Source organism: Apteryx mantelli, chromosome 16 (assembly GCF_036417845.1).
Source record: "Apteryx mantelli isolate bAptMan1 chromosome 16, bAptMan1.hap1, whole genome shotgun sequence".
NCBI classification, from domain to species: Eukaryota; Metazoa; Chordata; class Aves; order Apterygiformes; family Apterygidae; genus Apteryx; species Apteryx mantelli.
Window position 1 is genome coordinate 14,518,267 of NC_089993.1, and position 18,419 is coordinate 14,536,685.

Here is an 18,419-nt window from a genome sequence, read left to right on the forward strand (position 1 = left end):
CCAAGAAACATCCTTCCTAAAGTTTAAAGTTTTGGTCCACAGATTATTTGGGGTTTGGGTACTGTTGTTGCCTTCCGGTTTGATGGTTAGGATCAGAGGGCCTGCTAGTGGGCGTTGCAGGGTAGATTTGCCATTAGGAACCATCCTGGTCAGATTCTTAAAGGACCTTCAACATTATATGGTTGTTGACCTTGGTGTTGATCTCTTTTGCTTTACATTTTCTTATTGCCATTTTAAGGAGATGGTGTTGTAGGGGAAAACAGTAATGGAGTTTCTGCTGGAAGGTATGCTAAATACCCACATGCTAAGCAGAAAAAGCAGTTGCTATCAGAGGTAGAAAATCTTATCAGCAGACAATGGACAAAGAAATCCCACCTATGGGGCGGCTTTGTAAGGGGACTTTGCTCTATTACTGCATCTACTAGCAATGCTTCACAGAGAGCTTATTATGATCTCCGAAAGAAGAGTTTGGGGTAGAGAAAGGCCCTTTACCCAGCCTTTGCCCCAGGGAAAATTTTTAGTCTCAAGGAGGTATTGTTTAGGCTGGTATATGGGGAGCAGAACAAAATAAATCAAAGAAATCTGTCAGGAAAAAAAAACGCTAGTTTTTAGATTTATTAGCTGTTTTCTTATGAAAGAGAGAGGCTGAAACCCCATTACTCAGGTCACTTAAAAATTGGTGAGCAAAATGCATTTTATAACAATCCCGCATTGGCACAAGGTCAGAAACTGTCTCTAATTTCTGTAATTTTTTGTCGCTTGATGTTTTTCATTGGACATTGTGTCCCCATATTCTTCTGAGTATTGTGTCTGTTCCATACAATGCAGGTAAGCCAGAGCTGATCACATTCAAGACATATTTTGTAGTATATTACGCAAAGGATTATCCAGTTTAAAGTCGATGGGCTTTTTACTCCTTAAAGGCCACAGAGAAATGATGATGTTTTCAGAGTGTAATGTGCCTTCCTAGCACATATCACTATCATTCCATTTTAATCCTCTACCTAAACTCTCTCTTTTCGTTCTCTTCCAGGATCCTGGATTTCCGTCGTGTCCCCCCTGTTGCAGGCAGACTGGTTAACATGACCAGAGAAATAAGAGATGTTACTCGTGACAAGAAACTGTGGAGAACGTTTTTCATCTCACCAGGTAGGCTTAGAAATGGCACTGTTCTCTTTCTAAGCCACCGAACACATATTTAAGGAAAGGATGTGTAGACTGTTTAATTGCTCAGATATTTTTAATAGAACTGTCTTCTGTACCTTTGAATAAAAATAAATGTGGAGACATAGTCTACAAAGAAGACTTTATTGTTTTGAATCAAGTGCCTTTCCCCTTGACAAATTATCCACAGAGACGGGCTTTTATGTTCACGAAAGCAGAGAATTCAACAAATGCTTTATGTAAAGCAATTTCTAAAGCAATTTCTTCTGTTGCTCTCAGTTTACCCCAAACCTTATTACTTAGCCCATTAGTTATTTAGACTTTTTTTGTAGTGCTAAGTGATCAGTCAGTTCTGTTGGTCAGATGCATTTATTTCTGTTTTTTCACTGGAGGACTGAAACCTAATTTTCTCTGAGTCACATTCCTCAGTGTTTATTATAAGAGGAGTCTGAAAAAAATGAAGCAAATAGATGTGTGGCGTATCTTGCTTCCAGCTGAAACCCACCCCTTTGCAGAGGCCAGGGCAGAAGTGCCTTGAATTGTTCCCAGTCCTCTTGCTTTTAGTGTTGACCTCGGGAACAATTATTATTCTCTGTTTCTATGAATATTCACTCGTTCACAACATCTGGTGGCCCCAGCTGAGAGCAAAGCTCCACAGGGTAGGCATTGTACAAACCCAGGGTAAAACCAGAATGTGCTCACCAGAATACACAACCGAAATAAGACAGGCAAAGGGTGGAAGAAGGGTAGAAGAAGGATCAGCTCTGGTTACCATCTGGGGTGCTGAAACAGAGAAATTAAGGCTCTGAATCAAGGCACTAAAAACACACTTAAATAGATTCTTAGAGAAAGAATATATAGGGAAACATTCAATTTAAAGCATATGGGTGTGTTCCAGCGAGCTTAATTCATATTATTTCAGCCGTGTGCAACCATGCTTTACTGAACTCGGGCTGAGACTTGTACAGGCAGGAAATGTGGAGCAGAAATCTCCCGAGATCCATGAGTGGTTCTGTGTGATGGGTCAAAAGCTATTTATCCCAGATCCCTAAAGTCACGGTCCAATGACTTAATCACAGTTTCTCACAACTTAAACTGTAATTCATTGCTGTTAGTTAGAAACTAGAGCTCTTTCATTGCAGGGCTTTATCTCTTAAAATGCTTGTTACAGTTTTGTGATCACCAATAAACTCATTGTTATGACTGTATTTTTAGCTTAATATTTATGTTCTTTTAGCTTAATATTTATGTTCAGCTCTACAGTACACAGTTTGGCAGACAGTTATTTAATCCAGTAACTTTGCTTGTAAAATACATTACATAATTACAAGAGGTTTCATCTTACCTCGTGTTGGGAGTGCTCCATTTTTACACGTACCACTGACAGTGTTCACAAAATGTGATGTGCAAGCATTTTGTGTGCTCCAGTTAGGCACTGGCCTCTCTCTCTCTCTGTCCCTCTCTGTCTCTCTACATTTTTTTTGGTTGGTTGGTTTGTAGGCAAACAATTATACATGAAAAATGACAAAAAATCTTCTGACCGTTAATGTGCATAAGGTACTTTGATTTGTTTGAAATATAAACCATTTTATTCTCATTTTATCAAGGAAGATATGGATTAATAGGCTTGCTTGCTTTTTAGTCTTTGCAGGTTATATATCAAGGCTTAAGGGGGAACTTCAGTGGTTTCTGAGAATCGCAAAACTGTACTCAAGCATCGCACAGCTTACGGCAACAAGAGCAAGGGATTGCAGAGTTAAGGCTGCCAGTTAGGATGAAGATCTTTATCTTGTCGTTATGAAATTCCAGGCATCCAAAGGAGGATCCAAGCATAATCCTTTATTCAAATTTATTTAGAGGAGTTGGATAAATTCAATTAGAATATTTGATTAGCCATGAATCAGGCTTTTCTGGAGAATAAAGCACTTAGGCAGTTAATTTTTCTTTCAGTTTTATATTTCTGAAATCAACATACTCTGCTTAAATCGTGTTGGTTAGTTGTCAGAGTTCCTTTCTACAAGTCCCTTGTTAATTAGTCGGATTCTCATTAACATATGCCCAACCTCCATCTCATATTTCATCCTGACCTTAAGAGGCAGGCATTAATTAATGCTTAATGAAAAAGTAATAAAGATCCTAAATTAAGCATTTAGAAACAAATTCACAAACCTAACAGGCAGCTCAAGAAACAGATTAAGGACAAAAATGGAAAAAAACTTGGAAAAAAATGCTACCCTGGGATGTAGCGTGCACAGTGTGCACAGGAGCTTTTGGGTGTGTCGGGCTGTGCGTCCCTGCACAGCACCTGTGCGCACCGTCCCCTCGGGCAATGCTTGTGCACGAGGGCTGATGCAAGATGTGCAAATTTGTGCCTTTCAAAACAGCGAGCGGAAGCGTGGGCCTTGCGGGACTGTGCCCGGGAGGTCATTGGTGAGCGTTGCCTGGCAGGAGCCCGCGGGACGTCCCACTGCTTGCTGCAGGGTGCTGGGACGCGCATCGGTGTCTCGGGGTGGTGGTGCTGTGTGGTCCTTGCGGAGGGAACCCCTGTTATGGCATTGCTGGTGATGAACTGTCGTCAGTGTGTTGGGTAAACTTGATTTTAGACCGTGACAGATGCAGTGCAGGCTGGTTCACGAGTCAGGAGCCTGGGAAAGATGGGCAGAGGCTGACCTGTCTCCTCTAGCAAGGTGAAGGCTGAAGGGCTGCAAGGCAATTGGTTTTAAGGTAGAGCTGGCTACAGAAGTGAAGAATTGCGGTACTTGCAAGAGGCAGTCTGTACCTGCACAAAGCCACCACGGCCCCTCTGGGACACCCTTCTAGGTGGATGTGGCTCTGCATCTCGATCTCCAGCTTTGCGCATGGACAGCTTATGGTCATGGGGACACATACAGCTTCTGCTGACATATCCCTCTCTATGCACTCATGTATATCTCCCAAAATTAAGCGAGCGCTAAATGGCATTCATTCTATACAGCTCTTCCAGTCTGGCTAGGAGACCACCATTTGCAGAGGAAACCCTGGCTAATCCTCAGAGGGTAAATGTTGATATGTCCTTCAGTAATGCGGCATTCTTCTCTGGACTGTTGTGGGGATGTGTCCAAAAAAAACCCACTGCGTTTCCCTGCTTGGGTCATTTCCCAGGGTCCTGTCCCACGAAACATGGAAATAAGGCCCTCTTAATGTCAGCAAGTTGCAGGCAGGTTTTTTTCCACAGCACACTTCAGAGAAGCATTCTTTTTTTCCTTTGGAAAGTGTAAATGACTGAGACGAGACAGGACTAGGGTCAGTCAATACATTAAGCTGCATTCAGAGAGAAAGCAGATTGCAGAAAAGTGCACTTCCAGGCAGTTTGGACTAAACATGAGAAATGGAATTAGGTCAGTAATTATTTAAATTAATTTTACATCCTTTGCAGTAGGGCAGACAGCAGTAGTCCTGCTACTCTTACAAATGAATGGTAATTTGCTAGAAAAAGAGAGACATATTAATGATGTCAGCCTTCGTTTTGGAAGTAATTGAGGCAGCAGCTTAAAGAAATCAATGTTACATAGCTAGTAAGCACTATGTTTTTGTTCATATTTTGTTCCAAGGGATTATGGATTGTTTTTACTCCCAGAAAACAATAGGAAATCTGAGTTAGCTGTTATTTTGAGCAGGTAAATGAAAGATCTTTTCATTCATTGCTCTAATAAATATTCAGGATTCTTTCCAGTGTTCCAATTGCACAGGGTTGCTGAATGTCTGCTATTAACAGTCATACAAATCGCAATAAAAAAATTGCTCTGCCAAGCAATTTGCATTAAGGTATCTACAGTTGTTCCTTTTCTCCCTAAGAAGAATTATTGTTCAGATATCTGGATGGTGCACATAAAATGTATGGATAAGACACTCTGTGGTTCTTAACTGTTAAAATTAATTCCAAATTTTTCCTCTTATTTTTACCTTAGAAAGGCTGAACCCGGTTCTTGGCGTGGGATTCCCTGTGAAGCACTGTATACATGTCTCTAGCTAGACGTTTTTTCCCCCCAAACACGTTACGTGGAATGTGGGTTATCTACTGAGGTTTCCAGGAGGCTTTCTGTTCCACCTCTAAGTCTTAAATGAGAATTGTATTTCTTTATTTTTGTCACTGCTTTTCTTGTACAGTTTTAAGAAATCTTAAGAATTAATGTGTTCCCCCAGATAACAATTCAGGCTACTTCCTCCCAGTTGCTGTATATAAGAATTAGGGTAGATATATCAAGATGCCCGTTCTGTATCAATCAAAGCAGTTAGCTTCTTTAATAATTAAACCTGAGGTCCAGCACCCAAGGGGCAGCCTTCCCCCACCAAGAAGTCAGACAGGAGCCAGGGAGAGGACATACCACAGGGCTGAGCCTGGAGAGAGTTATTGGCTGTCAGAAAAAGCTTCACTCTTGAAAATAACTTCTCACCAAGAAATACACTTGCAGCTTTAGCCCAGGTTTGCTGTCCTGATGACAGGATGCATCCTCCTATTGCTTCAAGGATTGGATTCCCAGAGCGGTCAATGGGTGTCCTGTGTTAGAATCCACAGCCAGAGGAGCCCAGATTAATGGGCAGCACACCCACTAGTTATGCTACTCTCTGCAGCAGTGAATGCAATCACTGCAATAGCCCCCAAGCTTTCCTGAAGACTTATCTGGATGCAAATGTGTGATTACCGTCAAATGATTAGTCCCAGTTGCTGTCGTTGACAATACAGAGTAGGGTTTCTTTGTTCCCAGAGTTAAATTCGGAAGCAAACTATTAAACACAGTATTTATCTTCCTGCTGTGCAAAATGCTGTGTTTAATATAATTCTTTTTTTCAAAAGGTCAGATTTACATACCATGCAGCAGAGGCTGTGACAGCACAGGAGTGGCATTGCCATGCCTTTTGCTCTTTACAAAACTGTTACAGCCCCAGACAACCAACCATCAGCTTCCTGCAGCCAGGTGGAAGTCAGTTCCTATAAACCCTCAAAGATAAATTGTCTCGGGCCATGAAGATAAATCTCAGGGGGTTACCTACTGCCACAAATGAGCGGGTGATGCTGACACAGCCAAATTAAAGCATGAGCCCCACTGCAGTTTCAAATAAGTGGAAACAAGCCCTCACTGCGGAGCAGGGGAGGATCCTGCCTTCCCATTGAGGGAGCAGGCACAGGGGAAATAAGGATATCTTTGTATCTCCTAACTCTTCTCTGCTAGCCTGCAGCAAGGAGCATCATCTGTGTGTGATTTCTTGTAAATCATCCCCTGCAGCAGCCTGGAACCCCTTAAAATACTTTGTCTGCAATCATTTCTTTCAAAGGTACAAGTCACAGATGTTTCTCCTCAGTTTTTATTGGCTGAGTGTATTCCAGCCTTCCTAATGACCCAATATGATATTCCTGTTTCCAAACCACCTGCAGCTTGCAGCACTGCCCTCAGGTGCTTGGACAACCTCTCACTTTCATCCTGAATTGTGAAAGACATTCACATGGAGGCATGAAATTCCCCTGGTTTTGCCAGGATGATCAAAGACTATTTAAGGCATCCATGTTAGCCCTGTGAAAGCTATGCCAAGTCCCTTGCTTGATAGTATTTTTGAAAAGAAAATTCAGGAGAGATTGTAGACTGCAGGGCCATGAGCTCATGGCTTATATTAAGTTGGGTTTATCTAGACTTTGACTGTATACTTAATTTTAGACTAATGAAATGAGTGAGTCTGAAGGAGGCCCACTGAGATGGTTACAAGGCTGGAGCATACGGCATACAGGAGAAGCGGAGGGATTTGAATTTATTTGAGTGGAGAAGAGAAGATAATCCTGGTCTGACTCTGAGGTTAGCCCTGGCCTGAAGCAGCAGGTTGGACTAGAGACCTCCAGAGGTCCTTTCCAACCCAAGTTTTCCTATGATTCTATGATTGTTCTTTTCCTACACAATTCGTAAGAAGTTTTTCAAAGATCCACATTCAGAGATATGAGTTACAATAATGCTTAAAAGAAAATTTGAGTGGGATTTCTGTTTACAAGCTAATAGGCATATCATGTGATGAGTAGTGTCAAGACTGAGGCTGAGGTGACTAGGAAAAAATCAGGCCAAGTGGCTAATTGGCCATTTCTTAGCCAGCAGGAGATCTCAAGCTACTATTCCTTTAATTAAAGTGTTAAGGGACTAACTATATCTGTCAGGAAAATCTTTTAAAATGCTTTTAAGAAAGGGTAGTCTGCATGATAAAACATTTTTAATAACTGAAATAAAAAGTACAGACATGCTGAGTGCTCCCTTTCTTCCTTTTGTAATTTCTGTTCTTCATTTTCTCTTCCCCCAAGTACTTTCAGTAAATGCCAACAAGGTTTTTGACCACAGGGTAAATATTTCTGGACTGAATCAGAATGTACCTGGCCAGTATTAACCAACACTGAGAATGTAAATATACAGCTCAGATAGGAACTGTTCTTCACCACAGATAGACTGGTGGCCCTTATGAGTCAATCACAGTAGAGGGATTTGCGTAATGTGTGTCTAGCATGAAGTGATCACAGTTTAACGGACAAATCTGATGACTATCGATAGAGGCTTGGAAATGAATAACTCAGACAAGCCATCAAGTAATATCACAGCAGTCTTGCAATCTGATTATTTGGTACAATTCCAGGGTAAACAGTCTGTTCCTAGTTATCAGAGCTCATTAATACCATTATAACCTTCTCCTACTCCTCCTTCACCAGTCATGGCATGTTGGCCTTTTTCTCCATTCCTTCTGTTTTCACCATAGCGGTAGGGCCGGTCTTTCTCCCTGTCTTCTTTACTCATCCTCTCTCTTGCTCTGCACACACATGCCGTACCATCTCCAGTGGGGTGCTTTGCCAGCCGTAGGTTGGATTGTGCCATGAGGGGCAACATCGCAGAGATACGGAGAGCGGCTTGCTGCAGGGCATCGCTGAGATGAAAAATAACCAGCTCACCTTTCAGAGCAGCATGGTGTTTGGCAGCAGGCAAGCAAGGGGACGTATGTTAAAATCACCTCCATCTATTTACCAGCCCTCCAGGCTCATTTGTATTGATTCTGCCCAAAGAGAGAGAGTCGCTCTGAAGCAATAGTCTAATGTAGAGGCCTTGTGGAGAGTTAGGAAGTACTGTAACTTCTCAGCATTGTTTATTACCATAAGAAAAAGACATAGTTTTCCTCTAATGCCATTTTATATGTGTAAATCAACTGTGAAAAGTGTTGTAGTACACCAGCAACAAGATCAACATTGTGCTTCTATTCTTGTTCATAATCCACTGTTGGTGGGTTTGGGGGGATGAACTGCTCTTTTCTACCTTGAGTAAATTCTCTTAGGAATGGAGTTGTTGCTTCTAAAGAACTAGGATATTCCTGTTGTTTCAGAAATATATGATAGCAGCTTTGGGGAGATTTTAAAGTAATATACACTTTAAAATACGTTTATGCTGCTGCTGCAAGGTTGTTCTTCTGTGGTTGTTGGAATAATGTGATGCATGGAGGAGGAAATTTGTGTTTAGGATGTATGCTGAAAGAGTTAGATCTGTGATGTTTCCACCTTCCACAAGCACTCCTACATTTGTTTGCATGATAAATAATCCTCCTTAGTAAAACTGCCAATTCTTCTCATACCAGAAAGTAAATGAATAAAATGTTGTTGTCTGTGCTTAGAGGAAATGAGCCAAGATTTTGAAAGGTGACTTAATTTTGGTCATGTTCCATTGTTCAGCTGTGTGATTTGGGGCTCCAACCATCCTGGTTTGAATGGAGTAATAAATATGTCTCAAAGGATGTATCAGTGTGGGAAGCTGAAAGGAGAAAGGAAAGGCTAAAAAGCACCATTTTTATTTTGGGGTTCTGGAATATAAATAAATTGGAAATAGTCACAGAGAGTTTAGCATAGAGTATGATCCCAGCCAGTGAAATAAATCGCTCTTTTTAGTGGCTTCAGTGAAAGAAAACTATGTGTGGCAGCAGTGCGTTTTGGGTCAGGGTTTTATTTCTGCTCATGTTACTTTGGTGTTTTTTATGAATTCTTGAACAGTAATTTAAGAGAAGGTCTTAAAACTCTTTTTCTTTATTTGCCAGCTAACAACATCTGCTTCTATGGCGAATGCTCATACTACTGCTCAACTGAGCATGCCCTCTGTGGAAAACCAGATCAGATTGAAGGGTCTCTAGCTGCTTTCCTCCCTGATCTGTCTTTAGCTAAAAGGAAAACCTGGAGAAATCCTTGGAGACGGTCCTACCACAAGCGCAAGAAAGCAGAGTGAGTAGTGGCAAGCAAAGGGTTTGCCAGCTGCAATGCAAGACAGGAGAATAAATGGTGCTTCAATCACTGCCCAGCCCTCTTCTAAAGCGTTGAGTTTATGAGAGCATTTGCATGCCACCAGTGTTCCAACTCCTAGAAAGGGATAGATACTTAGAACTGCAGGGAACTCCAGATTATGGTCCTGAACCTGAAATGACCTTTAGTGTCATAACATCCTTGTGGGCTAGATGCCCGCAACAGCTTTTGATAGGATGCAACAGGACCTTCCTATCAGAGAGAGAGATTCAGTGCTATCAGCAGCCCTAAACAAGTCTCAAGTGTTTACACTGTATGACTGATGGTACAGCTGGTCTCCTAAATCTTGAACCTATTAGTCAGATAGTTTTCAGTCTCATGATTTTCTTCCTTTCTCACCAGCCACAATCTTTTATCAGAGTTCCTTGTATTGCTAGAAGCGGCCTAAAGAGTTTGCTGCCTCCACCTGACCCTGCCCTTAATCTAATGATATACAACTAGATCTTTGCAAAATAACAGAACTTTTTTTAATATTAAATAACCTTTGTATGTCACATAAAATATCAAAATACTGGCTTTTTCAGATGGGAAGTTGATCCAGATTATTGTGAAGAGGTTAAACAAACACCCCCGTATGACAGTGGGACCAGAATCCTGGATATAATGGATATGACAATTTTTGATTTCCTAATGGGTATGTTTTATCTCTTTCAAAAACTAAATGCAACATTTGATTAGAATAAGAACCACTTCTTTCTACACCGCTTTGCATAGTTCAGCAATTTGCTAAAGCGTGGTTGAAGCTGCATTTACTGTATGTGCCATTCTAGATGATTGTGAGAAAATACAGATTTATAAGGTTGTGTATTCCCATCAGTTCAGATTAAAGGAACAAAGATGAACACAAATACACAGTGATGAACACAGGTCATGCTAGTCTGCTTCACAACAGTTAAGGGCTTCACAGTTCACTTTACAATGAATGCTTTGTCATTGTAATGTATGTTCCTACGTGTACATGCAAAGACTGGCCATTACTGGCACACTGTTGTCAACCTGCAGTAGTATTCACTGCTGCTTGCTCTATAAAGTATCAGAGAGGTGAAAAAAGAAGTGTTGATTTATAATGAAGGCAACTGTGGTATGTATCAGGAACAGTGATTTCTGCTTATGTAGCCTGATCAAAGTAAAATAATTATTAATGACTAAGTAATAGCAACCAGTTCCAAGCTAACTCCATGGTTAACATTGAGACATTCTCACATGAAACTTATTCTGCTTCAACCAATGTACCTGAAGGTGCCAACATACATATTTGATCTTCAGGCACATGCCAACACGGACATACCATCCTCAGCCGTTTCTGCTACTGAGATTTTGCAATGGACACTGCAGCAGGAGAGGCTAGTTCACAGCTCAGGAGCCATATGTGGCATCTGCAAATGGCTCGAGAACCCCACCATGCAGGCAAAATTCATAGCTTGGCACCAAAACTTTGGCACACATTGACCTTAAAATGCAGATCACACGTCTGCCTGCCAGGGGTGCCCAAGGAGCAGCTGTTCAGCTGGTACCACTACAATAGTATCCTAACCCATATGTTAGAGCCATAATATTGTGTTAGCTTTCCAAGCAGCCAGAAATTTGAACAAATTTCTTAACCAGCAAAGAACAGAATGTTTGATTGCTGTTCCAGATATTTAATATAATGTCAATGAAGTCATATGGATTAACATGCCTGCTTGAAGGATGCATTTTCCTCATCTAACTCTGGCTTCCCTAAGCTAAGGTTCAGCAGACAGCATAGGTAATATTGCTGCTTGGCAAGCTATGCCGACTGAGAGGTGCAGCATCAGCGCTGGTTTTCACTGAAGAAGCTCTGCTGGCTCAGAACTGGGCTACCTCATGGATGACTGGGCTCTCCGAGCACTTGAGATGCCATCGTGCTAGATCGGGGTTTCCCTTGATGTAATCCAGGAGGGGTTGCTGGGAGGGTAGGAAGGTCCGTTTTTATCTCCCTGTCAGTCTTCTAGAGCTGAAGTATGATGTGTTACAGAGGACTTGAAAAGCTCGTCTTTTCTCCCAAAGGGTCTGATAATGGGACATGAAAAGCAGATGGTTGGGGTTACTCTAGGACTACTCTTAAGAGAAAATCTTAGCATAAAAGCCCTCCTCCAATGTTGCACACCTTGGGGTTCCCACGGTGGAGAACAAGCTCAAAGATGGGCTCGAGCGGGAGAGCCTGGGAAGGGAGAGTGCGGCACTGCCCAACCGCCTCCGTGTTTGGAGGAACGCTATGGCTCCTGCTGAACCTGAGCTGATGCTTGTCTGCTGGCCTGCACACTCAGCAGCAAACCCAACTAAAAATGGTGCTTTTTGTCTTTGTTCCATAGGTAACATGGATCGACATCACTACGAAACCTTCGAAAAGTTTGGAAATGAAACATTTATTATCCACTTAGATAATGGAAGAGGGTAAGTATCTTTAATAATATTTCTGAACAATGAAACAATACTGGCCAAGCTAATTACTTAATAGTACCCCTTTTGAGATGATTTTTGCATCCTATAATTTATAAATTATTACCAGCTTTTCATATAATAGGGCAGTTTTGAAAGCCTCAGGTGGAAACAAAAGTCTTCTGTGCTAGATGCTATTCAGACACAGATCTGCCTCGTCCATACCTCAGAGTTTATGAGGTGAATAGTTTAGCAAAGAATGGTACAAAAGAAATTTTTATCTTCGCTTTACAAAAAAAAAATCCTGAAACCCACCGATACTATATAATTTATTCAAAATAAGTAGCTGAGCTTAGAGTCCAGATTTGCTCAGCTCCAGTCCAGTTAGGCAGAACAGATACCACTATGAATTTTTGCTTCCATTTCCTGGACTGAAAAGAAATGTGTGCAAATTAGTCTTTAACATAGCCTTTGCCATATTCTTGTTCTTACCTTTAAATAGATTTGGAAAATATTCCCACGATGAACTTTCCATATTGGTGCCTTTAAACCAGTGCTGCAGGTATGTTTCATCTCTGTGTTTGTTTCCGATTTTGTGCTGCTGTTCCCACCAGCAGGACTGAAATTCTCAGTGAGCCTTGTATTGCGTACCCCTCTTATAACACGGAGGGAAGGAAATGTCACGATCCTGCCTAGTGAGCCTGCCCTGAACTAGCCCTGAGCTTTGGGACTAACATGTTTAAGTGCTTTGCTGAGATCAAGCCCTCACGGAAAGACTGTGCCTGCAAGCTGTAGCGTGAGAGGCGTTATTAAGATTTTGCTTTATTAAGGCAACATACACATCCCATTGAAGGCAAGTGGCACAACTGCTCCATGCTTGTTCAAATGCTTCCTGGGAGGTTTTTCTCAGTGCCCGTGGCCAAGATTTTCAGCGATGTTCAGCGTTTCGGCTTTGCACCCTTCCTGCCGGGGCCAGCTCCATGGCTCCAGAGACATGAGGGTGTCTCTGCAGGATCAGATGCTGAGCACCTCCCACCTCCGTGGGATGAACGTGAGCACGGGAGCACCAGAGCGGTCCGTGGTGGTGCCTTGCCTGGACCACCAACACGAAGGCTCTCTGCGCTTCACTGTATAGTTGTGCTCCGAAACCGCTCCATCTCTAAGGACATCACTAGTCAGGTGAAAATTTGTTAGTAATATGACACCGCCAGTTTGTCACCATTTCAGCTAAGAAGATTTTTATGCTATTATCAGGACGCTGAATATAATCCTTTTAGCCCCGCTGAAATAAGTAGCAATGAAAATACTGATTTGCATTTTCTTCTTTTTCTCTTAGAATAAGGAAGTCCACCTATCTGCGATTACAGTTGTTAGCCAAGGAGGAGTACAAGCTCAGTCTCTTGATGAAGGAGTCTTTGCTAAAGGATAAAGTAGCGCCCATTCTCTACCAGCCTCACTTGGAGGCCATGGACAGGCGGCTACGGATCGTTCTCAAGGCTGTTAGCGACTGTATAGAAAAGGATGGTTACGACAACGTGGTTGAAAATGACTTTAACACCGATGTTAACACTGTTACGACCGAGAGGTAGTGAAATCATGAAATCGCAAGACTACGTTTTTACCAGCCAAGTAAAGAAGATTCAAAAAGAAGAAAAAAAAAAAAGTCTTGCAAAAGACTGTGTATGCCACTTTGTGAATTCAGTGAATTCAGAAATGAGATATAATTGTTCCCAAAGTAGGTAAAGTGTAGACTCTGCAAAGGATTAGTTCATTAAGAAAAATAAGTCTAATGTGATGCTTTTTGTTAGTACCTAAAAGAGATTATGAAAAGATTCAGAAAATATTCAGATCACTGACAGACAACAGTCTGATAGCAAACCACCTCCTGTCCTTTTTGTATAGAAAGGAGGCCTTTACTTAATATTTTGTATTTATATATGGTATATCTATGAAATCCAGACCTACCTACCAAATTTAACTAAAGAGCGACAGCATAGTTTTGTGACTCACACTTTATTTATGGTGACAGTCCACTTAGTATTTTGTGTTAACCCTTTAAGTGCTCTAATTCACTGTATCTTATTTAAATTGAATGCTTTTCTTTCAGCTACTCAGCATTTAAAGGGTTAAGGCATTACAAACTTTTAAAGGCAAAAATAAATAAATAAATAAAAACAGTGGTTACCAGAAGGGAATTTCACTAATTGTTCATTGACAGGAATACTTGAATGTTGGTTTTACAAAGTGAAGTAAAATGACAAGTTGTACTATTTATCCATAAAGAGGTAGCAGCTCTTATCTTTCTAGACTATCATAGCTGAGCTGCTGCTTTTCAACTTTGCTTTTGATAGTTTTGTGTAAATATATACATATATGGGTAAAAAGCTGCTTTCAGCAGCTCTAGGCTTACTTTTGCAGCATTTTTGTGGAATTGTTTGCAACGTGGTAAAAGTGCAATAAAGATATGGCAAAATGTGTAGCCATCATGTCTAAATGAATTCATTTTTCGTTGCAAAGCTTGTTCAGAGAAAAGCTATATACAGCAGCCAAATATTCCAGAAGTAGTTTAAATTGTCACCCCATTTTGTAGCAACAGAAAATTGAGCTAAAGCAAGGAATTGCTGATTAATATACATTACAACTCTGACAGGGACCATGGTGTTGAAAATGGCTAATCTTTCCTAGGAAAACACTGTTTTGACTGTCACTTCAGCATGTCTTCCTCTTGCAATTGTAGCTGTAGAAACAAGCTGTATAGCAACACCTCTAAAAGATTATGGCTTGACACACTGCCCAGACGATTTAGATACTTCGGTTCCTCTAACTTGGGTAATAAAAGCCATTGCACAGTCTAGGAAATCTCAGCCTAAATTAACTAAAAACATAGTTTTGTCAACCAAGCAATTTTGCACCATGTACAGTTGAGCTCACGTAATATATGGGGAGACTTTCAGCCTGAAAGCAGTATATAAAATGAACAAGTGGCTGTATTAGACTTGCAAAAACACAATGTTGTACAGAAGGAATCCCTCATTCCTGTTTTGGGTGGAAGAGAGAATTTATTATGACAATATCCATCACAGCCATAATTCAAAGCTGTCATTTGTTGCATTTTATGTCTTTCTTTTCAAGGACTTATAAGCATAGATTTTAAAATCTTGTAGTCAGCTAGACTAAAATGTAAGCATTTCAGCACAACCTGGCAGCATTAAATTTATGAGTGAGAAAAAGTTGTTATATAGCCTCATTTACTTAGGCTGATATATTATAACTGAAAAATTTGTCTTTTACTACCATTGTTTCCAACTCACTTAACTCACATACACAGAATAGAAAGATGACAGAACACCTCAGACTGTGCAACTGTCCATGGACTGGGAAAATTTCTCTTTCACCTTGCGGCTTTTTCACTTACAGAGGTAGCATCCGTGGTACAGAGGATGTTCTCTGCAGTACGGAGCTTGCGCTGCAGCAGTCTCTTCCAGCTAGCCTAAAGGGCCAAGATGTGAGATTGTAAAAAGGTTAAATGGGCAATATATAATCTATCTCTATTCATAGCCCCTGAGGAGTTGCAAGGAGAGTAATTGCAAGTCCTCATGCTTTCCCTCCCTCAGCAAACTGTTAATTTGTCTTACTTGCTTTATCCTCAAAAAAGCAATACCTGGCTGCGATTTTCCCCCAGGTACAGCTTTTTCTCACTGTGAGATTGTGCCAGGACAGGGAGCAGGCAGGGACTGGCCAGAGCCTGCCAGGGATGGGCGAAGGGTCTGTAACACCCTTCCACCAGGGCAGCTCTGCTTTTTGTTTGAAGGTCAAGTCAGCCAGGGGCTCTGGGCCTGGAAACCTGATTTTTCTGTGGGAATACAGCTCTTGGCAGACTCTTAGCTTAGTCATCAGAAGAGGATCAGGTACAGCAGTGCTCTTCTCTCTTTAGAAGAGTTGTAAGTCAGGAGCTCCTGGCAGCTAGGTTCAAGCTAAAGGTCTTTGCAGAAGGCTGCTTGATCAAGAAGAGGGCTGGGAAGATGGAGTCACTCTTTTGAATCTGATTTTGAATCTCTATAAGCTAAACTAGTAATGTTTTTACAAACTCTTTAACTAAGGATCACTCATTTTTGCTATATGGTAATCAGCTCTGTAGGATCTCTATTTTCTTTCCTTTCCTGAACTCTGATGCCTACGCTTACAAGTTGTCCATGCTACAACACTCTCTAATCCTATAAAAACTCCCTGCAGTTCTTATAAACAGAGCAATCCTGGGCTACCTTCAGTCCTAAAGTAGATGTACAGAAAACCTGAAGGGGGGGCTTCTTTTTGGGATGAGATATGGGAACCCCTTGGAAGAAGGGAGAAGTTAGCTGAGAAACTGGAAGAGGTTTCCTTTCCTCCAGCCTCCACTGAGAAACAGAGGTAGCTTTACCACACCTGACCATTATGAGCCCAAATACACTCCAGGGTGCTCAAGCAATAAATGGGAACAGCTGATTTTGGTCACTCTGTGAAGACACTGAGCCCTTTGATTGGAGAGAAGGAGCTGAGGATACCAGTCTGATGTGCAGAATATTGCAATAAGTGGAAAGACTGATTAATTAAATAGGCTGTAGAGCTGTTTCTCTGTATCTAACAGGAAGCTCTGGTGTATTTGGGCTCACGCTGCCTGGTAGCTAGAACTTTGACTCATATTAATTTTCTAGGTATTTGGGAAAGAAAATGATTATTGCCTTATTCCAATATTTCTTTTCCATGCAGATAGGGGTGAGCGGGCATGACAGAAGGGAAATCAGAGAAGGGTAATGAGCTCTTAGCTGCCTTCCGGCTCCTGGGGTTAAGACAGCCTTCAGAATAGCTCAATGCAGCTAAGGGTAGGGGGCAAATCTCTGCTTTCTGGGTGAACCTGCAGTGCCCCAAGACAGCCAGTGCTCTGAGCTAGGATCTGGCCTTAGTTTCCTCTACTGAAAACCTGACTTTTTTGTGAGCTTTTAGGCGAACAAAGGACCTTGCTCTCCCAGAGTGAAATGCATCTTCCTGCAGTCAACAGGAGCTTTCTGAGCTATTTCAGCAGTATTTACAATTTGAGGGCCTCTTTGCACGGGGACAGCTTGTTCGTGGTGGGCTCACAGGGAGAGCATCATGCGCTTGTTGTGTGGAGGTTGTTCACTTCAGCTTGCTCGTGTGACTGCCGGATTACCACAGCGAGAGACGATGGCTCTGAAAGGGCTGTCACTGTGTATTAGGTCAATAATCCACGAATTGAGGAGGATTAACATGATGCAGTGTAACATCTCTTTAGGAGTCCTACATATCTACCAGGCAAAGATTCACTCTAAGAAGATAAATAAATGCCAGAATCCAATTGGTTTCTCTCCAGTTCTCAAAAATGTTTATAACAACATCCAGACAATAATATACCAAGAAATCTGAAGTAGTCTGTCAGGGGCATAACGCATTCAGCAAAATAAATATAATATGCACAATAAATAACAGATGAAATAGATAACTTACTTCTAAAAGCACCTAATCACAACTGTATCTGACAGCCTAGAATAGCTTACTGTATTCTCCTGAGTAATTCAGATAAGAAACCCATTTTGTTTTGCCATTTTTCTGTTATTTAAGCATCAAAGGAAATTCACACATATTAAAAAAAGCTCTCATTGTTTGAACTGGATATTGCTGCTCTGATCAGTGCTGGGCAGAGCCCATGACATGCAAACTCCAAGCCTGGGGGCAATTGCAATGCAAGCAACAGCATGACATGTTGCGTAGGAGGAAGGAGCCTGGGATTTTGGTGCACTTGCCAGATCACTGTCCTCAGGGGCTGAACTGCAAGCAAACCTCTCTTCTGGGGGTTGTAGAGGGAGGAGTGTCCAAAGGATATTCTGATTTCTGCTAGTGGGCCCATATGCGGTTATGTGGTACCTATGGATCTGGAGGGGACCTCTTTGCGATGCAATCCTGCCCACTTCCATTGCAGGTAGCTACGTCATCCGCTTCATAACATGTCCAAACTCCACCTGAAGACTGTCCCTACTTCAAGGCTATTGAGGCCCCAGCCTAATTGTAACGATTTACTAGCTTGGAGCCAGACATATATTTTAAGACCTTGACAATTTGCATCCTGATGGAGCAAACTTTCTTCTAGCGCTGAATAAATGACTGCAAAATGCATTTTCCGGAAATTATTCCAGGTATCAGCTCTTTCTATGGACATTCTTGCCAGTAACCTCATTTACTAAAATATCTGTGGTCCAACAAGCAGAAATGAACAGGAGAATTCTTTTTAAACTGTAAAATGAGTACTTAAGGAAAATGTTCAGTCTCCTGGGACAAGTGATCACATGGAATTTCAATTTTTTTACCAATTAGAAGCTGTTGGGTCTTCTTGAAGATATTTTTTACACTATACCTGTAAAAGTGATTCATGGGTAGCCTCCAGCCATAACTCAGACTGTGACCAGACCAGACTGGATTATCTATTTGCTTCTACATTTGCATCAGTAAAGTACTCATCCAATGCTCT

At 41.5% G+C, this 18,419-nt stretch overlaps 1 protein-coding gene across 1 annotated transcript in view; it reads left to right on the forward strand.

Moving 5' to 3' along the window:
* The window catches only part of FAM20C (FAM20C golgi associated secretory pathway kinase), a 59,242-nt gene extending 44,861 nt beyond the window's left edge, over positions 1-14,381 (forward strand). Inside the window, exons 5-10 of the mRNA XM_067306351.1 lie at positions 1,034-1,149; positions 9,244-9,424; positions 10,027-10,136; positions 11,836-11,917; positions 12,405-12,464; positions 13,239-14,381. Of these exons, the coding sequence (XP_067162452.1) occupies positions 1,034-1,149; positions 9,244-9,424; positions 10,027-10,136; positions 11,836-11,917; positions 12,405-12,464; positions 13,239-13,491 (802 nt within the window). The 3' untranslated portion in view covers positions 13,492-14,381. The remainder of the gene's footprint in view (positions 1-1,033; positions 1,150-9,243; positions 9,425-10,026; positions 10,137-11,835; positions 11,918-12,404; positions 12,465-13,238) is intronic.
* The last annotated feature ends 4,038 nt before the right edge of the window (positions 14,382-18,419 follow it).